The 24,155-nt window shown below is 40.6% G+C and overlaps 1 protein-coding gene across 1 annotated transcript in view; it reads right to left on the bottom strand.

The window, feature by feature from the left end:
- USH2A (usherin) overlaps positions 1-24,155 on the bottom strand; it is a 373,387-nt gene that overhangs the window by 12,825 nt on the left and 336,407 nt on the right. Inside the window, exons 61-63 of the mRNA XM_021393255.1 lie at positions 13,401-13,628; positions 11,049-12,565; positions 9,767-10,088 (exon numbers count right to left, since the gene is read on the bottom strand). Of these exons, the coding sequence (XP_021248930.1) occupies positions 9,767-10,088; positions 11,049-12,565; positions 13,401-13,628 (2,067 nt within the window). The remainder of the gene's footprint in view (positions 1-9,766; positions 10,089-11,048; positions 12,566-13,400; positions 13,629-24,155) is intronic.

The raw sequence follows: 24,155 nt of genomic DNA, 5'->3' as shown, positions 1-24,155 counted from the left end.
CCTGCCATTCATCTCCCTTCTTCACATTTCCTTCACGCGTGCAAGCCGCCCCAGTCAGTTCACCCTGGCACTGTCTGACATCTAGTTATGTTCACCTCGACTGAATTGCACTAGACAAATTCTAGCTACTTTGAATAACTTGAAATTTTTACAGGGACATCTCTCTCTCAAAAATATTTCTGTAGCCATCATTTGGCAATGTTTTCAGTAACCCATAATATAAACAAAGCCCATTGAAAAGTATGGTTAAATCAGCATCTCTAATTTATTTCCCCAACAACAATCACTTTATTGCGTGAACACTAAGGCAACCAATTCAATTCCACGATTTCAAAATTTAGCAGCTTGAATGAGGCCTGATTAAAACCCACATGTCTCTGTGAAGTATACCTACTGATTTTGTCAGCTTCCCAAAACCGGAGTGATCTGCAGACTACATAAAACTCAGCACTTATTAAACACAGTCTTCAACAAATCTGCATGAAAATTAAATTTTGCTTTCATCAAGGAGTGAATAAACATATGGAAGGATGTATAATCTTATTTATCAAAAACCATTTGTATAATTAAACACGAATATCATAAAAGGTTGCCTTAGGTCGTCATTTGCATGAGTAAGTAATTTGTAGAATGTCAGGTACAATAGACAGAATAGATGGATGCGTGAGTGTGTAGGGTTAAATTAGGCTCAATATTAGCCAACCACACAGTGATCAATCAGAATGATAGATCTAAATGGCAATACAAGAGGACTGTCTGAGCGATTTTTAGTATAAGTATTCCTTAGTAAGCTTTCATGCCGAGCAATTCTAACGACAGTAAAACACATTCTCATGTGATCTACTCCAGGCAGAAGTCCCAGGGAAGTGGCTGGTGGGACTGTGACTCAAAAAAAAATAAGAGGTTTAGAAATTAGAGTTCTTCAGGATTGACCCTGGCATCTTTCCAGCTGGCAATATTAAGTTCCAAGATGACAGAACACTTCACAAGAGACCTGGGGAAGGAAAAGGGCCAAAAACTACCTCAGAGGCTTTGAAGACTATGGTCCTGCCAACTACAAAACCGAAGTTACTGCCTCATTCCTTCAGTAACATGTGATATCATCCAGTGAAACACTACATAAGTGCAGATGACACCCTACGATAAAAAGCTCAGCCAGAATACTTTCATTTTCAGTGAAATCAGTAATATATCTCTGTTGTGAACTTTTCATAAAGTCAAACTCTGTTCACTTTACTGCAGTAGGTCAAACCCTCTATCTCAGTTACGTCCCTGCTGCTACAAAGATTTGCCCAGAGTAGCTCATTTCAAGGAACATATTTCTTTGTGGAGAGAAAAAGCCACATATGGAAAGAGCAGCTCTGAGCGTGCCACTTGCCTCAACTCAGCACTGACCTGAGTTCAAAAGCTCTGGTTGCACACCAGGCTGCAGCCTTAATGAGCATGGAGTGTGGTAGCATTGGGCCTGAACTGCAGTACCAGCTTCCACACTAAAACTGATGGCCATGAACTAGGGAGAGAGGCTTCTGCATAGCGCAGCAATCACGCCTTGGAATTGGACCCCTTAGGAAATATCGAGAAGAGAGGGATGAAGCATAGCTGGGGTGCAGACACATCACTAGGAGCTGGAGGGAGACATCTTTTTCCAATCCTCCCATATCACAGGTGCCTAAGCTGTGTCTTTCAGAAAACAAGCCTCATTTTTGATAAACGGGGGCCCTTTCTTTCAAAGCACCATCTCAGGACAAAGGAAAAGGGAATGCTGATCCCTTTCACGTGACATCTAGGTGGCTGAAGGCCTCCTCCAAGATGGCAGCAATTTCATTTCAGTCACACACTCCAATGGAGGCAGTAACTCCCACTGCCCTCCAGAGTGGAGTTGCCCATGTGCAAAACCCACCTCTGTGTGGGGTGCACACTGTGCTCCCTTCAGGGCTGTTCCACTTTGCACAAACATAACAAAATCAAAATCAGCTGGGCAGAGCAAGGGCAAGTGCAAGCAGACAGTGCTTCCTAGCCAGGCCCTTCCCCAGGGAGGCAAAAAGGACCCTGAGCCCACCTTCTGAGCATCACAATTCTCTGCAAAAAGAGGCCAAGATGTATCTGGGCCTGACTGACAGTCATGGTCTGAGAATGCCAGTGAGGGAAACTTAGCAACTTGGCCATGCCAAGATGTATTTCCAGCAGAAAATCTTCAGCAATGCAAAACTCTCTCACATCAGCTTTGGAAACAATTGTGACAGCTCAACAGAACTTCTGAGGATCTAAATTCTGGATTTATACTGACATAAGCCTGACTCCCCTGACTCCTCCTGCTTCTGCTTAATCACCTGTAAAAGAATGTATGGCTATAAAAATATTTCCCTATGAGAATCGTCATTCAAGTAAACTCTGGCCTGTGTTTGGAGATCCAGAGTTGTAAGTGCAAAGAAATGGCTGCAGATGGAAATGTTTGTGTTTAGCCATTTCAATTCATGAAGAAATCAGACAGCAAGGCAACAGAAGCCACAATGATGAGCACCTGCTAAAATCAAAGGCTTGATTTGGTCATGGCTCCTCAGAAAGTCACCACAAAAAGGGCATGGATAAGTGAAAGCCTGGCTAAGCTGAAATTCCATGCTTTAGACTTTGATAAAATGTTTTACTTTGGCTCAAAAAAAAAAAGTCCTTCTAAGACATGACATAATCAGTACAGAAAATATTTACTGCATCCATGTAGAAATGTAAAGAGCTTAACAGGCATCATCATCATCATCTGCTGTTCATAATGGCAGAAGATTCTAAAAGCTACCTCAGAGCACACAACTCGTGTAGGCAAGAACTTACTGAATGACAAAACAGACAGCGAAAGGCATCAAACACTTCTTACAACTTGACTTTCTGAATATACTGCATCCAAAAGCATTAACTATGACATCATGGTGCATGGCTCTGCACACTGCCAAAAGATGTATGGCTTTTAATGGCTGCTTTCCCTCAACAAAGGCAGGAGAGGTCTCCAAAATCAGCTACACTACATGACATATTTTTTAAACTGCTTTATCAATTTGCTGGCCTCTGGCCCAGACTGGATTTGGAGGTGAAACCAGCCAGAGAGGAGAAAGTTCTCTGGAGCCGGTATATCTAGAGTACTAGAGAATTCCAGTTACAGGTAACTAAGCTTGTTTCTTCCATCACCAATAAGCCTGGACAGATCTCGGCTCCTAGATGAGACTGGTGTTCAGGCATTGCTCAAAATGATCATAGTACCAGCAAGTCCTGGCTCATTGGCCCAGCAAGAAGGGGCAAGAGGCAGGAGAACAGGAAGGAAAGTGCTGAGAAATTGGCCACAGCCTGAGTGCAGTGAGCACTTGTTCAAGCTCAGAAAAGCTGAATAGCAACTCTCCCTATACAGGGCAATAAAATCACAATGGCTCTAAGATGGAGATGGAAAAAGTCATGGTATCTTAGATGCTGACAGTAGAAGCCTTCATCTCTGAGCAACACAGGGTCATCTGCAACACTCTTGAAGCTCCAGGTCCTTACCTGGGAAAGCTGTGTTTTGAACTGAAAAAGTAGTTTTTCTTTTATCAAATGGAGATCATATGTGAAAGTATGTATTCCATACGGGAGGGGAGGGAGGGAAGCAGCTGGATTTACACTCCCACAGCTTCTCCACCACTGAAGCTGAAGAAAAGCATCAGAAGAAGACAAGCAATTATAAACCAGGCAAGCACTATAGCTTCTCTGTGATGAAAAGGGACAGTGAAGAAGCTACCAAAATAAAGTACTCAAATTAAACCTCCTCAAAGGACAAATATAGTCTGTGATTAAGGCAGAAAAAAAGCACTGTGTGATCAAAAATTCCCCCAGTGAATAAAGTGATCTTTTGATCATGTGACTCCAATTACACAAACAAGCATAACCATGAACTGACTGAGCAGAGATTTGGCAGAGGACGTCCTGTGCGCGCTAACACCTACCAGCTCACACCACTCACATCTCACACCTGGCCCCAGCAGCATGACAGATATTTCCACTTTAAACACAGGGGCCAACCAAGAAGCTCCCACCATTCCTGCAAAGGGAGCATGAGAAACTCTCCAAGAGGTCTTGTTTTCCACTTCTGCTGAAGTATAGCAAGGAAACTGCAGGCAGAAGAGTGGGCTGTCTGGTGGTAGCTTGCCTATCTGAAAGCAGAAGTCTTGAGCTCCTGCTGAGTTCCTAGGGCAAGAAGAGCCAGTCAGTATCCTCTGCTTTGCACAGAGGCCAGCTGACACTCACCCTTCCTCCAGCAGCTGACTGTTGACCAGCAGTGACTGCTGGCTCCCACCAAGCCCTACAAGTGCTGTGCATCAGACCACGCTGCAGTTAACAAGCTTCTGTGAGGGGCAAGACCTCAGCTCTGTTTCTGACATTGGTTTCCAGTCAGAACATGGCTGTTTGCCCTAAAGTCTCACCAGTAAATCACTGCCTACGCTCAGCTTTGAGCCTTGACCACAGCTGAGGGGGAATGAGGTAGTGCTGTAGGTTCTGGAGAACCACAAGCTCAGATCTAGTCTCGTCTTTCACATAAGAGTCAGATCTTTGCCCTTAGGTAATTTAAGGACTGAACACAACTGCTGGTCTTTCCAAAAAAGGATTCAGCACTAGCACTACTCTGCACATGCCAAGAGAGATGACCAGTAGCAGAGATGAATTGATACTACTCCTCTGTTTCTACAATTGGTTCCTGGAGGTCCAAACACACAGCACTATTTTGAGACTATTTTCTTCACCAAGATCTGCTTATTTCTAGCCCTATAACTACATAAACGCTGAGTTTTCCCAGTGTAGCTTTTTTTCCAAGATAGGAAGATATTTTAGTGGTATATAAGATACAACATCAGTAAGTTTCACAAACACAACACCAAATTTTTAGTTGTATTTGAACAGCATTCTGTGAGAAAATTGAAATCTATAATCTTGGCTAGTTACATAAAATTAGAGAAACCCAGAGATGCTCTCCATCACTGTCATTTGCAGCACCCTTCACAAATCTTTCTTCGCATCAGATCTGACCAATGTGCAGTCTAGGTAATTTAGGATTCCTTATGCAGTGTCAGCACAACTCAGAGCACAAGCCCTGTCTACAGAAATCTAGCATCCAGCATTAAAATAATGTATTCATTCTGGGCACTGCAGTGTCAGGAAGGTATGAGCAAAGTAGAAAGTTTCAAAAGTGGCTGCAATCTAATGGGAATAGAGCAAAGGCAATGGAAAAAAAAGTATCACATCCACTCACAATCAGTGGTACAAAGAGGTAGTAAACAAAAGTGTGTTTTCTGACTGCCCATCCTGAGATCCATTCTCTTCCCTGTTTAGCACTCAGCACACTTAGGGAGGCCATAAACATTGAATGGGATAGACTGTAGGTCCAGGCTTCTAGCATTGTGATAATTTGAACCTCTTAACATTGCTATTCATCTTCACTACTTAAATCTTTATATGTAATAAAAGTACTAAACCCATTCTAGAGAGGTAAAAGACAAAGATTACAGGCAGTTTGGGGCTTGCACAAAATTACCATATTCTAAAGGATGCTCATTTCATATAACATAGTATAACATCCGTAATTAATGAGAGATGTAAACAAGTTTAACTCTAAAAGGTAGAAAATTAAATAATTTGTTTCCTATGGGTATATAATGAGATAGTTACCGCATTCCCGTGAGAGAGATAAGCAGATATTAAAAGGTCTTTCCAATACCTGTAATAGCTAAGGGCAACAGCTAATTCAATAGCTTCGATCAAAATCACCACTTCTTTCTCCGCTTCTGATTTATTACTTTGGCTGTAGTTAGTCATCACTCATTTTAGTTTGCTTTTCAGCAGTCATAAATTATGCCTCATAAATAAAAAGATACAATCAAGGAAATCATATCAAGTCATCTACTGCCCTGGAATATATTTTCCTGCGGTACTCACACTGATGTCTTTTTAAAGGATAGCTTGCCATGGTTTTGAATATGTCAGAATAGCAATGTACTGGGAAAAGTCTTGCAAGCGTGGTGCCGTAACTGACTCACCAGTTAATTCTTGAAGCCAACAAAATCAGTCTAATATCCCTATTTTGTTTAATGAACAAAAATCAAGGTTTGCTTCATCAATGCATTGTTTACATGCTTAAATTTAGGATGGTGTTGGCAACAGAAACATAGTGCCTGAACAGAGGCTTGATAAAAGAAATTGCATGGTTTCAAGTAGCGCTTCTCCCTGCTGTGTGCCCTGCTGTACCAGGGCAAAGGAACCATCTAGTTCAGCAAAAGAGTATTTAAAGTAGGTATCACTGACCAGCATGAGCTTCAGAAGTCACATCATCATTTTTGGAAGTGCAACTCTTGCATCTAGTCTTACAAACCTTAAATATTCAGCTGAAGTTTCCAGCAAAAGAAGAAAAAAAACCCTCCAAAACCCTCACCTCAGATCCAAAGAAGCAATCAGAGTTCATTGAACTAAACCTCAGTACCTCCAAAAATGCTGGAGAGGGTCCTATCCCATCACTGCACTTTGATTTTATCTGCATTCTGCTGGAGGAAATTCAGTTGCATTTAGAGTTTTATGTCCAGCAAACAAGCCTCAAATGTGGAGACAGCAGAATCAATATCCAGTTTAAGTGAAATATAAATCTGGGTTTCATCAGCATAATAGCAAAAGCCAAGCCCTATACTTATGAATAACTTGTCTCACAGACAAGATATAAATTGTCAACAATGGAGGAGCTTAGAATAGATCCCAGAGGACTGCTGCAAGTGACACAAGGAGAAGACAAACATGTGCATGCAAAAACCTCTCACAGTGAAATAAATGGCCACCAGTGGAGAGGAAAAAAAAGAAAAAACAACAAAAATGATTTAGGGATTCAGTCAACAGCTCAGCTCAGTTATGGAGCAGAACCAAGATAAAAAGCCAAGTCTTGAATATGGCACGGAAAACCAAAGGAATCCACTTTGCTACCCGTCATCAATTGATCATTAAATTCATGAGCTCAAGCAAATCTCTGTGCTGTGCTATCAACTTCTCCCCATAAAACAGCTTTTGAATGAGGTAATTGTAAGTTAGTGCAACTGAGAATATCACACAGCTTCCAACCCAGACAAAGAGAGATGTTTTTCTTTAGCTAAGCAAGATTCCTAAGTAATAATCAGGGCATGGATCTGCTACATCTCTTTTCTACCTATCAATCATCTGCACTTGCATTTGAGTTCTTCACAGATCTCCTGAACAAAACAGTAAGGAGATCTGGTCTAGCAATAGTTCTGTTACAAAGAAACTACAGCAAATGGAGAATTCACAGTATTGCAGACCTACAGAAGAGTCCTACACAGTGAGAAAGAAATGGAAATCTTAATTTTTATACACAAGGGGACTTCCTACAACAACATTTCACTCTAAACTGTGCTGTTTCTTGAAACAATTTAATAGCTTTGGTCACAAGTAAAGTGACAACTGGAAAACATACCCTTACATATTTAAAGAGTAATAAGTTTTCAGGTTGAAGTAATCATAGTTTTTGCTTTGGAAAACGTAGCATCTCTTGTACTACTACACTCTGAAGTTCTCTGAACTCATACATACTCAACATTTCCTCTGGCTTAAAGCTAATAGACATACTGTTCACACTGGCTACTGCCTTACAGACACACTGCCAATCCAGAAACATCAAAAAGAAAAAGGGTTGTGACTGCCATTGTAGTGAAGACAGGTTTTGTGAACACCGCAGTAAGTACATTTTTCTAGTAGCATCCCAGGCTCTCTTTTCAATAGTTTAATAATTGTCCCTTCAGAATCCTTTTCTTATCCAAGTTAGAGCTGCTAAAAGTGATTTATGATGAAAGCTACTGCGTTCTTCGCTCTAGGCCCTGGGACTCTGACATACAAGAGGCAATGGACACAGGCTGAAACAACAGTTAGGCACAAAGGGAAATAAGAGATATGTAAGCAGTCACTGGAACAGACAGGTTGTAGAGTCTTGTTCCTTAGAGAGTCAGGGTTGGAGAACTTGATCCAGAACACAATTGGATGCAATCCTGAGCCGCCTGCTCTGAACAGATCTGCTTCAAGCAGGATGTTAGACTAGGTGACCTCTGGATGTCCCTTCCAAGCTACGTGACTTTGTGAATCTTTGACATGTATATGTATCAGCTCAGTAGGTTCTACTGCTAATGTGATAAAGAAACATTTTAGATTTAATTCTGTATGGCTTCTGGCTACCAAAATGAATACAACAGTAGAAGTGAAGAACAGATACCAAAGAAGCTGATCTGTGAAGAGCGCTGTCATCAAATCTGCATCAAGTTGACACCAAACTGGAGAGAACCAGTCAATATGATCAAGGGCAGTCAGAAGATCCCAGAGGAGTAGTTCAGCAGGAGGTTTCATCAAGGACAAATGTGAAGTCTTACACCTTGAGAAGTAATAAACCCTTGCAGCATTACAAGGTAGAGACTGACTAGCTATGGAACAGCTGAGCTGGAAAGAACCTGGGGATGTCTTAGTAGATAGGAAGTCGAACATGAGCCAGCAATGTACTCTGGCAGCAAAAATGGGCAGCAGCATCTTAAGCTACTTAACAGGACCATAGCCAGACAATTAAAGGAAGTGATTACATGCCTTTACTTAGCATTTGTCCTGTTTTGGCTCCCACATACAAGAAAGACTGACGAATTGGAGTAAGTTCAGCAGAGGGCCATCAGGGTAATCATGTAGTTGGAGAACTTGGCGTGTGAGGACACCTTTTTCACTATGGGGACAGTCAAGCAGTGGTGCAGACTGCCCTGAGAAGTTTCTCAATCTCCCTGAAGATTTCCAAGGTGCGAAAGAATAAAGCCCTAAATAACCTCATCTGACCTCTCAGCTGACAGTGCTTTGAGTGGGAAGCTAAACTGGATGAGAGCCATTCCAACCTGAATTACTTTGTGACCCTGTAAAGCAAACGAACATTTTAAAGAAAGACTGCCAGTATCCTGTGGGAACTCAAGAGGTGGAATGCACTGTGTTTCATACTTATTGAAACAAATCTAAGTTTAAGCAAATTTTATTCTATTTTAGGAAAAAAGTTGTAAATACTTCAGAGAATCACCAAGCTCACCTTCCAGACACTCAATATATAGAATTATTGTGTATAGATTCAGGAGCTTACTAACTGAACTTATTTACTACAGCTTACCAGTATCCTGTTGGCAGAATAATAAGAATGCTTGTTGAAAGGCTTCTTTATATGCAAAAACTAGCCTTAACCTGCTACAAAACTATGGCTTTATAGACAACAGATTAAAGGCTGTTTTTGGTGAGGTTCTAAGCTCCGCTAACTTGTCTAAACACTTGGAAGGAACATCAGAAATAGCTTAGAAATAGCGAATATCTCAGTTCCATGGGATAAAGTCAACATATGTGTACAAAACTTCAGCTTAATTTCCAGGGCACTGATGATAGTCAGTGATGACAATACCTATTCCACGGTTTAATTCCAATAGTAACTTCATAAGAAAAACAATAGTAAAAGACTCACATGCATGAAAAATAACAGCCATCAACAATAACCTCACAAAATCTGCTTGTGATCCTACCATTCTACCATTTAATTTGTTGAGAAAACAGCCCTAGTTCTTCTTGATGTAAGCTACTTTATGATCTCAAAATAAAAAATAATTCCAAGAAGACTAGGGAAGGAAAAAAGAAAAAAAACCTAATGAAATGCCTTTTCGGTACTAAAATATGACACTACTTACATAACATTAGAGCCCACCTGATATTCGTATTCTGTGTAAGGCAGCAACTGGTCATCTCTGAAGAACGTTGAAGAACCATTGTAAACAAGTACAAGGTCTAAATTTAAGAGGGCTTGTGTTGTCCGCCTTCTGTAAAGTTCATAGTGTAAAATCTTCCCATTTGGCTGCCGTGGGCCAGTCCACAAGACAGAAGACGCTGTCTGGAATCCCCTGGCCGTGGTCTGTATCTCTATGAGAGGGGCAGGCTGTGTTGCTGGTGGTGCCTCCAGTGTCTGGACAGATGCCCACTCACTGGAGGCACAGCCCAGCTCTGTGCAAGCTTGGAGCTGTACCTCGTACCTTGGAAAACATAAAGCAGGAATAAAGTGGTTAAAACACTGAAAATGCAAATACAGACTCTGCATGAGATCTGAATTAAACATGCATTGTGGTGGCATTTTTGAAAAAGTAAAAAATTTATATCAATATATAGATTACACGTGGTACTTCGTATAGCAGGTGACAGAAGAACACGTCATCCAGGTTTTACATTTTTGTTTTCAAAGCAGGACTCATATCTGCATGAGTCAAGTGATCAAAATTGTTTTGATTTTGATGATATGAATCAAAATGATGATTTATTGTAAGAGATGATGTGGATATCATTTGAGAGCTGAATCATCAGTAACTTCACTCTATTACTCTTCTCTCTTTGGATTTAGATTAGTTATATGTAAATAGTAGACAGACTTATCAACCATGTAACACACACAAATTATGCCTACACAAATATATATGGAAAGGTCACGTAAATAATCAAGAATTAGTGGGGAAGACATTACTTCAGTATCAAGTGTGTTCTTTTTGCAGCTGAGACCTGTATAAACACAAGTACCTCTTTTTCAGTTCAAAGGGGCAAGCATGCTCCTGGTGTTACTTTGCTGATGCTCAGCTATGCTGCAAATGGGCTAGCTAACAAGTATTCTGTTTCCCCATCCTAACTTTGTCAGCTAAAACCCTATTTATCCTTGTATGTAGACATCTTGCAAAAGATATACAAGACTACAGGTTCTGGAGCCTGTGGCAGAGTACTGAACCACCCTGTGTATCAATTAGAACCAGGTCAAGCCCATGCGCTTCATCAAGATGATATATAGCTGGTGTTACTACAAATTAAAATATCTTGGCTTTATCATGTACCTTTTAGGAACGAAAACCCATGGGTCTGACCAGCTGTTCAAAATAGAGAGTTAATCCGTCTGCCAGACTACTGATTCAACTTGCAGCATTCATTTAACAAACATTATCTTCCAGACTTACCAACTGTAGGGCTGTAGCCCTGCCACTATGAAGGAGCGTCTCACAAAAGAACTATGAGATGCATCAAAGTCAACAGTTTTCTTTCCTGTTTCAGCAGGCTTGTGGATGGAGATTGTGTAATTTTTAATGTCACCATTTACTTTGATAGGAGGATCCCAGGCTACCAGAATTTCCTTTGAGGACCATGCTTGCAACCTAGGAGGCAACATCCCAGAAGGAGCAGAGGGGTTGGTTTTTATCTGAGCTGATGGGCTGGTCACACTCCCTTGACTGTTATTTGCAGTGACAGTGTAGCTGTACTCCATGCCTGGTGTTAAAGTGAAATCAAGGTAGCGAGTTTCCAGACCTGAGTAAACAAGAACATCATCCCTCCTTAGCTCGTAGCTTGTGATTTTACCATTGGGGTTAGCTGGTCTTCTCCACGTGATCTCAATTGACTCTGAGCCCATGACAAGCAGCCTGGGAGCCTCCATATTTAATGGTGGAGCCTCCATGGTCATCACTGACTGGACTGTGCTAGATGTGCAGCCCCCAGCGGTACAGGCAACCAATTCAAAATCATACTGTGTGTAAGGCTGCAGATTAGAAATCAACATTTGCAAGCTTTTGCCAGGATAATACTCTTCATTGTTTAATTTCAAAATGTACTTGGTGATATCTCCATTTTGTATTTGGGGAGGTGCCCAGGATGCATTAACCTGAGTGGAACTGACAGCCTGCAGAAACGGTGGATCCACGAACACGGGAGCTGCTTCCAGTGTCCGTATTGCAGCTGGTTCACTGGTAGAGCAGCCTCCCATTGTACAGGCAACTATTGCGTAACTGTACACAGAATAGGGTAGTAAGTCCTCATCCGTATAGTTGAAGGTAGCAGCATCAAAGCTGAAAGGATAGAGAACGTCATTTTTTAGCAGCCTGTATGATTGAAGAATGCCATTGGGCTGTGCCGGCGCATCCCATGAGATGAGCACCTTGCGGGGCTTAACTGACTCTAATGATAACCTAGGGGCAGCGAGACCTTTTGGGGCAGTTTGACTGGTCATGGCCGCTGTCCAAGAGCTGTCGGTGTAGCCCGCTGCATTCCAGGTGCGTATTTTGTATTCGTACCTTGTCCACGGCTGCAAACCTTTATCATTATATATAAACGTATTACTTTCAGTGTTATATTCTGTGAAAACAATTTTCTCATCTTCCATTGTTGCTCTGTAGCCTGCAGCATTTTCTTTTGTGCATCTGTGAATAACTTCATAGCGAATTATTTTTCCATTTGGATTAATTGGCTCCAGCCAGCTCAGCTCAATGTTGGTAGCATTCACTGCCTGGATTATGGGTGCCATCTGAGACACTGGAGGTGCTTCATCAGTTCGGATAGGCTGGGGTGGAGAACGAGTGCAGCCTGCTGTATTACAAGCTTCCAATAGTAGGGTATAGAGCGTGTACGGCTCAAGGCGCCTAAACAGGAACTGGCGAGATAAACCACTGTACTCCAGGTTGTCATCACTGAAAATATTGTAGGTCTGGAGAAAAAGAAAAAAGAAAGACTGAGAGGGAAAGAAGGACAGAAGTCAGGATAAAAGGACAGAAATCTATAAATGAAAATATTTGTAAACAAGCTATAGATGAGATGCCTTAATCTTTACAACAGGGTGGGGACTATCAACCAACCATCCAGAAGCGGACTTCCTTGATAGTACCAATCATCACACAAACAGATAATTGATACAAAAACAACGTTTTGATCCAATTTTCATGATTTTTTTTTCATTTTGGTTGTAGCAATAAATCATCTAGTGACACTTTTCATTACGTTTGTTTGTTATCACGTTTTAGAGCAAGTCTCTTATAGATTAGCACAAAGCTTCTTGCAGACTAACTCTAGAGAAAACCATTTCAGAAGAAAAAAAATCCAAAAACTCCCCCTCCCTCCCTCTATCTCCTTTCAGGTAACTAATTTACAATCAGTTGGAACCACTGTGTTAAAAGAAGGCACAAATTTCAGAAGAACATTCCATCAAACCTGAAGTTTCTAGAAGTGTATTTTGGCAATGTCTAGAGTAAGGGGCTAAAGCTATCTAAGACAATGAGTTTTCATGCATAGCTTTCTATCCATTAGATTAGCAGTTTGGCTGACCGCAAATGAACTTTTCCAGTTGGGGCTAGCACAGGAATGTTAATTCTCATTTGAATACAACCACAAGCCATGAGTGCTCTCTCCGTGCTTGGTGCTTACGTAGGACTTCTGTCTTATTTTAAAGCATAATGGATTTGATTGAGTCTTTTCCAGCAAAAAAAATATTTGATATTCACGGTTTATCTTTTTTTGATCAAGCAAACCGTTAACACAGAGATTACCTTAATTATGCCGTTGGGTTCGGAAGGCTCTGACCATTTCAGCAACAGAGCCCTGCCGTTTTCTTTCTTTTCCACAGTGAAGTTGCTCAGGCCACTGGGTGAAGCTTCCAATGTGCGCACAGATGTCCAGGGGCTTGAAACCTGTCCGGCACTGTTTACAGCTATGACATGAACATGATATGTTGTGAAAGGTTTCAATCCAAATAAATGAGCTTGATGCTTTCTTCCCTGAAGCAAGAATACAGATGTTTGAGTTAGTTAAAAAAGTAATCAGCATCTGTGGTTTATGTCACTTGGAAAATGAGGTCTCAGCTCTGGGTCTCTTCTGACCGCTTTGCAGAAAACCCCAGCTGGTTACCAGGATTTTACTGTGGATTTCCATGGCTGAATCTCAGAAAGAAACTGTTAGGATTTTTTAAAATATCTGACAATAGGGTGGAGTCTTTGGAGCTGATTTCTGGGTAGTCCTGCATAGTCCAAACCATTTTCCTTTGTCCTATCGCTATCCACCTGTGTAAAAAGATTATGGTGTTTCCAAGAGTACAGTCTCATTTCCTTACTGAAAACAAAATGCTTAAAAGTGGGATGAGAAAAAGGGAGGAAGAAGTAGAGAAAATAAACTGGTTTTGGTATTCCTGCTCTGTCAGGATGTCCCTTGAGGCCAAGCAGAGGCCGAGGCCGGCTGCAAGGCGTGTGGCTGTGCAGGATACAGGGCTGAGACTTTCTGGAGGGGCTGGGGCCCGCTCACAGCCATAAGGGTGGATGTGGGCAGACAGGCAACAGCCATGGAGAGGAGGGACCACTGCACTGGCACTGCAGCTTGCCCCAAACAGCAGCTGACAGAGACCTAACCCTGCAGGAAGGCAGCGCAGCACAGCACTGCTTCCAGCAGCCATGGAAGGCAAGGCGCCTAACAAAGAAGGGGAGCAGCATGTTTCACTAAGAGACTCTTCAGATGCGTCTCATCAGGGGAGGAAAGGGGATGTGCTGATCACCGATGTATTAAATTCCATTCTTAGCAGTGCTTTTGCATTAGTTCTACCAATACAAAGAACGGGAGCGCAGGAATTCAGCTTCCTTCGCGCGGCAGAAAGCTGCAGCCAATTTCCCTCCTTCAGTAAGTTGTATTAAGTTGTTAAATGCTAACACTTTCAATTGTTTAATATTTAAACATTTGTTAGGAGAACAGACTCAGAAACAAATTTTAAAGAAATATTAATTTCTTTTTTTAAATATTAAAAGTTGGATCATCAATATTTAAGTAGTTATTTCCTCACAACAATGAGTTAGTCTTTTAGATAAATATAGCACAGCATTTGAGTGACCATTATGAATATTAAATTTGAAGATGCCACAAGTACAGATTATAAACATACTTTTCTGATAAATGATTCCTTTTTCTGTTAAACAGGGCAAACACTAGCAAGATTAATAATGCAAAAAAGTATAATTCTTTGTTAGGAATTCCCAGTCATCGTTGCCAAAAAAGCATAAGCTCAAATGCAAATAGCAATCACCTCGAACAGATTATATATAAAAAAGCTCTGGCTGCTGTGGGACATTTAGAGATATCTTTTGTCATAAGAAATATGGAAAGCATGTGGGCTATAAAGCAAAAACATATGTATATTGTCAATAGCAGCACCTGTTCAATTACGGTTTATTTCAGTACGGAGAATTTCGTTCAGCCCCTAGATGGCAATACTATCAAACACTTTTTGTAACATGAGAGCTTAATGATTAACAACGCGCGTTCAGTCATCCAACATACTCAAGGCAGCCATTAAAAAAATAACAAAACTGATTTCATTATAGATTCTTTTAATAAACATTTATGGCTTAGATCTTTGAAAGTAGAAGCGTTCAAACTGCCATAGCCAAAAACCTATACGGCCGAATGCAGAATTATGAACTGCAGGTTAAAGAACAGAGCTCAAATTGAAGTTCATGCTCAGCATAAAAATCTGGCATCAGAAATTATGTTGGCACAAAACATGATTAAAATTAGCTTTACAATTGGATGTGGTCTGTATTAATAGTTTTTATGAGGGCAGTTATCTATTAGGTTTTCAAAACAGAACTTTTAAAAGCCTAAAATTTACATTCCATGGTTTTGGGGTGGAGGAGGAAGGAAGGGAGCACACGACATTAAAATACTGCCCCTGAACCACCACACAGGGGCTCTCAGAAGGTACAAACACATCATTACAAACACTGTACAAAAAGTAATGGCTCTGCTTTCTTATCACTCGTGTGATCAGGGTGGGCTTTTGTGACAACAGTACTACAAAATACTTGATTTTTTTTGTAACAGAAAAATGGCATATTTTTCATCACCCTCTACAGTTTTTTCCACTAAACCCCAAGATTTAATTATTTACAATCCTCGCCACCCTTTGAAATGAAACAAGGCTGGAGGGATTTCCTTGCCTGCAGTTCGCTGTGTTCTCTGGAGACTGCTAAACCATTCCTTCCAGGGATGACTTTTATCCCTGGCTCCTACAGATACTTCTTGAAGAGCAAATGGTTTACATGTATTTTTGTTTGGTTTGGTTTTGAAGTAAGCTCAGGGGATGGCCTCCCAGAAAATGAAGCCACGCTTTCTCCCCCTGCACTGCTGCCATTGCCATCTGTGAATTTACTCAGCTCAGAGGTTGATCCTAAAAAGAGGACGGATGGCAGTCTCAGTGATTTATTTTAAGAATTATTTAATTTCCTAGCCTAGAAATACTGCCCTGCTGGAATGGTTAAAGACAAATGGCAAACACACAGCTTGCAAAGGATAGCACGGTAACCTTTGGCTTCAGTGGACAACTGCACCGTCTTAAACAGGCACGAGATCACAATCCTTGCATGAAATGTTCTCCCAGTCTTTGTTTGCAAAGCCATGAACTCATATATCCCACGTTTACACACTGCTAACAGGCCAGATTTCGTTTACCATTAAAAGCAAGCCAACAAAATAAAATCTTAACGCAAACATTAAGATATTCGTAGCTGAAGACTGACTGACCATGAAAGTTGATGGACTGCAGTCCCATGCCCTCCTTTCTCTGTCTCCTACTGCGAAGCAGTCTCACTCATTCAGTCATTAAATTAAGAATCATCCAGCAAACAATGTGTGTGTGCACTCTCACACTCCTCCTGTAATGTCTATCCTTTTAACATAAACACTGCACACCCAGACTAGAGGTAGCTGTGTCAGCATCCCCATACTGCAGCCCAGAGCTACCTACCAACCACCCCTTGCTTTGGGTAGCCCTGTCCCTTCCCTCCGACAGCACTGGCAGCGTCACCACTCTGAGATGCAGGGTAGCACCTCTGCTTTTGTTGTGTGAAAGGCTTTACACGCTGCCAGTGGAAGTGTAAGCTGTTAGCAGCAACAAATGCACCCTGCCCAGCTAATTCCACAGCTCCAACTGTAAATTAGGATAAAAGTTATTTGAAACAAAACCTTGTTTTAACACATTTTCAAAGCATAAAACAAGAGAGCACGAATCATGAATAATGTATCCATCGATATTTGCTTCAGATTGCCTTTTTTGTTTGTTTATTTTTTAATTCATGAGCACAGAAGTCACTTAAAGTCTGGAAACAAATGGGCACGCTCTTTCATGCCTTTCAAAGGCAGTGATGGCTGGGACACAAGGTGCTTGGCCTTCCCCTCGGTCCTCTGGGCATGGGCACGGCTGTTGATTTCACATGCCCACCATGATTGCTGCCAACCACTTGAAGTGCCCCTGAGATGACAACAGGATCAAGAGGTCTTTGTATGTTGAAAATGATAAAAAATTAACACTGATCTGTAGCTGTCAATAATACTCTGTGTGAGTGGACTCTCTGCACAGATGTTTAATGTGCATAAAAATACACAACCTAGTCATCTTTTAATCTATCGATCTTATGAAGCTGTACTTTCCAGTGTTGCCACTCTGGGCTTTTACTCTTTTTTCAAGGCTGTTGAAAATGCTGCCCATTTGCCCAGGTCTCGGGGCATGAGTTCAAAACACGATGGATACATCAGAACCCTGAACCTCTCAGGAGCTGCCCAACTGAGAGCTTCAGTACCTGCTCCTTCTTCAGGGGTCATCATCAGCACTCAATAAATCATCATCCAGTCGTGTTAAGGTGAGGCTCTGATTTCTGCTTTCTCCCTATCGCCTCTTTGTACAGTAGCCCCTATTCAGCAGGTATCTTTGATATCTGATGAAAAAGCTGGCTCATTTTTTTTTTTCTGTGAGACTCTAACTAAATATCAGAGAGGGCATCAGAGACAATCACACTGCTAATGGTACTGGTTATTTCATATCCTCCAGACATAAATGATCAGAAGGTAATTCTGTATGACATTCTCTTTTCTACAGAAGCAGAGATACTGAACTCACCCTGGTCAAGGGAGGAGGAAGCTATCATCTCCTAGCAGTCAGAATATTAATCCAACCATCCTCCAGTGTCAGTTTTCAAAATTCTCCATCAAGGAAGACATTTCCTCCACAAGTGACAGGAAAGCTGGGAATGTTTGGGGTTTTACAAAGATCCTCATTTTGCCCTTACCTTTGACATTATTCGCTTTGCCAGTCCCACAACTTTCCATTTTTCTGGAAACACAGTGAACACCTCCACCTTGACAAAACTCAGATGTTCATGCTTATTTCCAGCATACTTCTTAGCCACTGCCTTCCCTCTCAAAATTGCACTGGGTTCATTTTCATATACAATCCCTAAATTATCCTTTGGGTTGCCTTCCTTCTCAAGCTTGTGTTATGCACACGGTTTCTTTTTCATTTTTAAAATCTACTCTATTCCTAAAGCCTTATGCTCAAATTCACAAGGATATAACTTACAGATACACAGGTAATCTATGACTCCATTCCTTCCTCTAGCAGTGTGGACTGGAATATAAATTATTCCCATGATAGTACTGAAAAAACTCAAAGGTAAAGCAAATAGAAATCAAAGTGTTTCTCATTTTGCCAGAAATGATCTTGCCTAAAAGTAAACAAGTTTTTTTCAGTTTTACCAGAAATTGATGTCACTTACTTATTTTCCTCCTAATCTGTGTAAAAATTAATTTTTGAGTTTTCATTAAAATGTTTGGTAAATTCCACTTTTTAAGATTTTACATTTTAAGAACTTCTTTCCATTTCATTTTGGAAATTTTAAAATGCCTTTCAACACCGATTTTTCATTATTACAATGATTAATATTACCTAACAAGCCTTCAACAGCAGTAACATGTATTAGACAACTGGTAATTTTTTATGGTATAATTTTTATGACACATAACGACCAAATTGTTAAAAAAAAAAACTAAACAGCATTGAAATATATACATATTTTACATTTTCAAAACCAAAAGTTTCCTTACCAAACATAATGTCATTTAAAACCATTTTTATGAAGTGCATATTATTCAAAATTGTCTTTGTATAAGAGGAAAAGGGACTCTCCCCCACCTGAGAGGAGCTGGTGCAGTCATTCAAAAGTGGCTAGCAAATGATCTTAAGAAATTAATTATATCTGAGTTTGCTATGTTGTTTATCTTAGGAAAAATATTGAAAAGATAAAATAGCTAGGACTTAAGTTACAAAGTAGAGCACAAAATTTTAGGAAACGACTTATTCGTAGAAGCACTGCCTTTCAGTACATGCTCTTCAAATGTTCTTTCTTTGTTAGACTCCTGGCAAACTCAATGCTCTTTCTGCAACTTTAAGAATGTTCTTGTCATTTACTTTTAAAGACAGTGGTAGTTTTGTCACCTACATCAAACACTAGCTGGCTATCCTCTCTGTGCCCGTCCTTTCTTAAAAGTACCATGCTAGCAGCTTTTTTTTTTTTTTTTAAAAGAAAAACTCATTTGCACACCCTGCTCCACTCAGCACATAACCGAGACATCTCCTATGTGACTGCTCCTACAGGAGCTTGTGGAAAATGCTTTGTGAGGAACCTTTAGAAAAAGCAGTAATCTAAGGAGTTTAAAATGTTCTGCAAACCGCAACAATTAATACCTGATCTACAAGTATCATATTGCAATTCATTTTTCTCCTCCCTGGCAGAGCACGTGAGGAACTGTGAACTGCACGCAGCTGAATCTGTCGAGTGGGGCTGGTGCTCGTTTATACAGCAGTCAGCTTTCCTCCCTGGCACACCTGGGCATCTGGGGGACCTGCTGCAGCCTCAGCAGGAGCCTCGGTCCCCAGCTTTGATTGGAAGACAAAGCACCACAAAGGAAACGAGGAGGCATGGAGCAGCAGAACGGCACCAAGCACACTGAGCCAGCTGCATTCAGTAGCTGTGCTGGCTTTTGGGAGCAAGTACACTTTTAAACAGCAATGCAGCACTGGCAAAACTTGTAAAAATCCTTTTTGAGTGAAGTCTACACTTCAGTAGCCTGTTTTATGCCACTTCTGTAAGGTTTTCTTTTCTTTTTTAACATAAGGGCAAACATCATATTTAAAATTCATCTAATGTCACCGAGTGCCACATTGTTGCAGCTGTATTATTTGTCTATTTTGTGCTAAGAACCATTGAAATCCAAAAAGAGATTTTTCTGCATGACTAAATAAATCAGATAAACCAAAATATCAATGACATGACATTCCACTATAGACACCGTCTAGAGGATGATGTCAACATGTTTTCCTAACATTAATATTTTATCTCTTACAACACTCACAAGACCTACTGTATAATTAACTGTAGTTTCTCACCTTTGATTTTTCTTCTACATTTCTTTTTCACTTTTAACCATGTATTTTATTCCTCACCATGAGAAAGGGATGGAGATGGAATTGTAGAAAACAAGACACCTGACAGGACTGCTTTCTCCAAACTTAGGTTTTGGTCAGTTCAAATCTGCCTTCCTTACTTAACCTGAACATGACTTTTTGCTTTAAATAGTCATTTGGATATGATGAGCTGGACTAACTCTTCAAAATAAGAGATGCAGAACATGGTGCAAAGAAATTTAATAGCATTTATCTTAGGTACAAAAAAAGGTATGAGATATAGTACCTGAGGCCCACTGAAAAACAATTACATGTCCTCCTTGGTAAAACTCACATTTATTGTATGTTCTGGGGTTGAGCTGAGTGGGGCACACATTGTAGAGAGCTGATGGGAGAGAGGGCAGGGCCCATACATCAGCAAAGATTACAAGGTACATGAAATCCAGAACTGTATTAAGGTAGCACCACGTCCTCCAGCAATGGGTCACCGAGATGCTGCAGATATGTTATGCTGAGTATACCTTGGTCACAAAGGAATGGGCAATGTCCTATTGGGTTCAACCTGGAGGAGGAATGTCTGAGAGAAGCTGAAGGGCCAGCAAAGGCAAATGCACGTTCTGGCTGGGGTTTGCATCTCTGCAGTTACAACTGATTTACTCACACAGCCAAACTCCATGAATATGCTTAAAGGAAGCACCACAGGCAGATTTCCACCACAGAGGAGCAGTTTTCCACTGACTGCTGATGAGATGCCTAGAGCCTAAAGGCTCAAACCTGCGAGTGGTAGAGGCACATACTTTAATATGAAGCACTAGGGGGTTGATGTTATATTTTTCTTAATGTCATAAACCATATTTTCCATTTGATATATTGGCTGGTGGCCAGAGTGATGCTTTTGACAGAACAAACACAATAGGGACTGCCACATCAGTGCTGTTGGTGTCTGTCCAGCTTCACACCCTTTATTCTAACAATGTCCAGAATGACAGGTGTTGTGAAGAAGAGCATCTATACTTTTAAGCCAATACAATGGAACCATGAATACTTTTGTTGTTATCCATAAAAAAAGGTAATTTATACGCCTGAACTTTTCATCTGAGGGTATTTGGTAGCAATCGGTTCTGCCTTGTTATAGAAAGACAATGTCCTTGTTATTATCAAATGTTCTGCCTTTGGTTTTATCTGAAGTTTTTACTATTAAAGCATTCACACTGACTACATATATTTGCGCCACAAGCCTTCTTCCTCAGCTCTTTACAAATTACATCAGTAATGATATTATGAAGAAAAGTGGTTCTGGACTCCTTAAAACTTCTCTCATCTAATATTAAGCGACTCAGGCAATATACCACAAGACTTTAATGTTCTGTAAAATTTGAAACAGGGTAGTTTTGTTATGGTTTTGCTGTATAGTGTTTGTATAGGTGCATAAGTTACATGTGGTGTACAGGACTTTCCTGATAAAAACAATTATTTAAGATTTTTGTCTTCGCACAGCTCAACAGTCATAATGGGGAAAAAGAAATGAAAAGAGGGGAAAAAAACACAAATAACAGCTTGAGGAAAATCCTTAAGGGGATTTGTACAAGGACAATCTGAATTCTAACGTAGATTGCAGGTGAACTTCCACATCAGTTTCCTTGAAAATGCCACTGAATGTCAGTTGTGCTCCATAAAATTAAGACTTTGCAGTTATATATGACTTTTCATCCTAGATCTCACATCATGCTACAAGCATTAATTAATTAAGTCTCAGAATGTCCTCCCCGTGTTACTCTGTGCAGCTTCAGGAAACTATCATGATTATTTTGGATCCCATTTTACACAGGTACAGCAGACGTGCCATATTATTGTTAAGTGTAGGCTTATTTTATTCCCTTTTCCCAATCATTCTGAGTCCTTGTCTCATTCACCCAACACTTGCAAAAAGAGCAGTTCTAACTGCTGCTATGTAGAGGAAGATAACACAGCCTCAAGGCAATTCACAGCTTTAAATCCCTGCTTTCTGCCAACACAATGGAAAATAAAGGCAACATTTTAAAGGAGACTAAAAGGTTTTTGCTTCCCACTGTTTTATCCTTTTTTTCTCTGCCCCATACCAAACAGTCCTTGCTTTTCATTCAAACTTTGCGTGCTATGTGTGTAATCACTTCTGAAAGATGTTAAAGATAAGCATAAACAATTTACTTAGTGCTATATTAGAAAGGTGAACATTAAATCTAATCTTACCATTTCACCCATAAGTTTGACAGTGTATTTTAAAAAGCGATGGGCATAAGAGTACACAAACCCCTACCTCTTGAAAAGCTTTCCTTCAAGTCAACACATGGCAATTTCAATCCTTCCCGTAATATTTTACACTTCCTACGTGAAATACCTGTTCTGCAGACAGTTTGGGGAAGGGGAAGCCCAGCTGTGCCAATCCAGACCAGAAAATAGGAAGCACTATGCACCCCTTTGCACATTGTGTGCACACTTAGCAGAAGGCCAGGAACACATGGCTTGCACAGGCAGGGATGCCTGCTTTCTCTTCAGTAGCCAGCTCAGCCCATCTTTTCAGCACTAGCAGGGGATATCAATTAGTTATATCAGAGAGTCATAGAACATCCCAAGTTGAAAGAGACCCACAAGGTTCATCAAGTCCAACTCCTGGCTCCACACAGGACCAATCCAAATGCAAACCAATATATTTAGATTTACATATTCCACAACCTCCCTTATAAATACCAACAGGTTCAGCAGTGATCTGACACCTTCCTTCTAACACCTACAGGACGTTTGGAGGAGAGGATTGCTACAGGGCACGCCTGCCCCTGCTCATCTTAAGAGCTCGCGGAAAGCCTCAACATGTAGTTTGAAAAGCCTGTTTTCCTGTTGCAACTACCATGGGCTGTGCTGCTGACAACACTAACAAGGTTCAATGCATATTCATTACATATTATTGTGTCTCTCAGCAGCTATGTAATTTGAAGATACTGAATTAACTCTACACCAAGAGAAGAGTTGAAATGATGGCAGCCAAGAAGGAGGCAGCAGAGTTTTAGAGTAACAGGAAGCGAGGCTGCTTGCAGGTTTAGTGTCTTGAAACCAAGCGAACACAATGGACAGATGATGTTCCAGATGGATCTTAGGACTGCACTAACTTAGACCTCCTAAGGCACATAGACGGATGCTGAATTCATATATCTACTCACAAAAGCAGACAGATAAATCTGCTGCAGTGTAAACAGGAAAAGCAGCTACTTGGCATCACTTTTAAATATTAATACATGAATAAAACAGAATCCTTAATAATGACTTTTCATGTGTTTATACATTAGTCTCTTCCAGTATGGCTTGGGTTTCTCAATGCCAGACTTTGGCCAAAAGAGCAGAAACTCTGAGCTTTGGCTTGCACTAGTGAGATGCGCTAGTCAGGGAAGAAATGAAAGATGTAACTATGGAATGATTACTTGAAAACAACAGAAACATAGCAGCTTTTGTTTAGATTCTTCAATTTCCTTGGAAAATTAAGTTACCTGGGGAATTTAAATAAATCACAAAGTCAATAGGTATATAGTTAAGCCTAGTACAAAACAAATCGTGAAGACATGAAACTTGCATCTCTGTAGCCTATGCAAAGAGGGAGGTTACTCCAAAGGGAAATACTATATTTATGTTTAGCTTCTGTTCTGAAAAGCCCTACAGAAAGCCCCATTCTCAAAACAGATTAGACAGACTAGCCTATTTTTGCTATCTTAAATAAGTTTCTAGAATTTAGAGAGAGATTATGATAAAACTGACCACAACCCTATTTCTCATCCCCCCTAAACTTGGAGGGGCAGCAGGCAGAAGAACTAGGAGTGAATCTGAACCTGGGAAGAAGGGACAGAGTCGGGGGAAAGTCTTTTTATTTTTATTTCTCAGTATCCTTCTATGTTAGTAACTGACAATAAATTAAATGAATCTTCTCCAAGCCGAGTCTGCTTTTGTCCATGATGGGATTTGGTGAGCAATCCCCCTATCATAATCTCAACCCACAAGCTTC

Source organism: Numida meleagris, chromosome 3, assembly GCF_002078875.1.
Source record: "Numida meleagris isolate 19003 breed g44 Domestic line chromosome 3, NumMel1.0, whole genome shotgun sequence".
Classification (NCBI taxonomy): domain Eukaryota; kingdom Metazoa; phylum Chordata; class Aves; order Galliformes; family Numididae; genus Numida; species Numida meleagris.
Note: the sequence above shows the minus strand (reverse complement) of the source record. Positions and strands in the feature narration are given on the sequence as shown.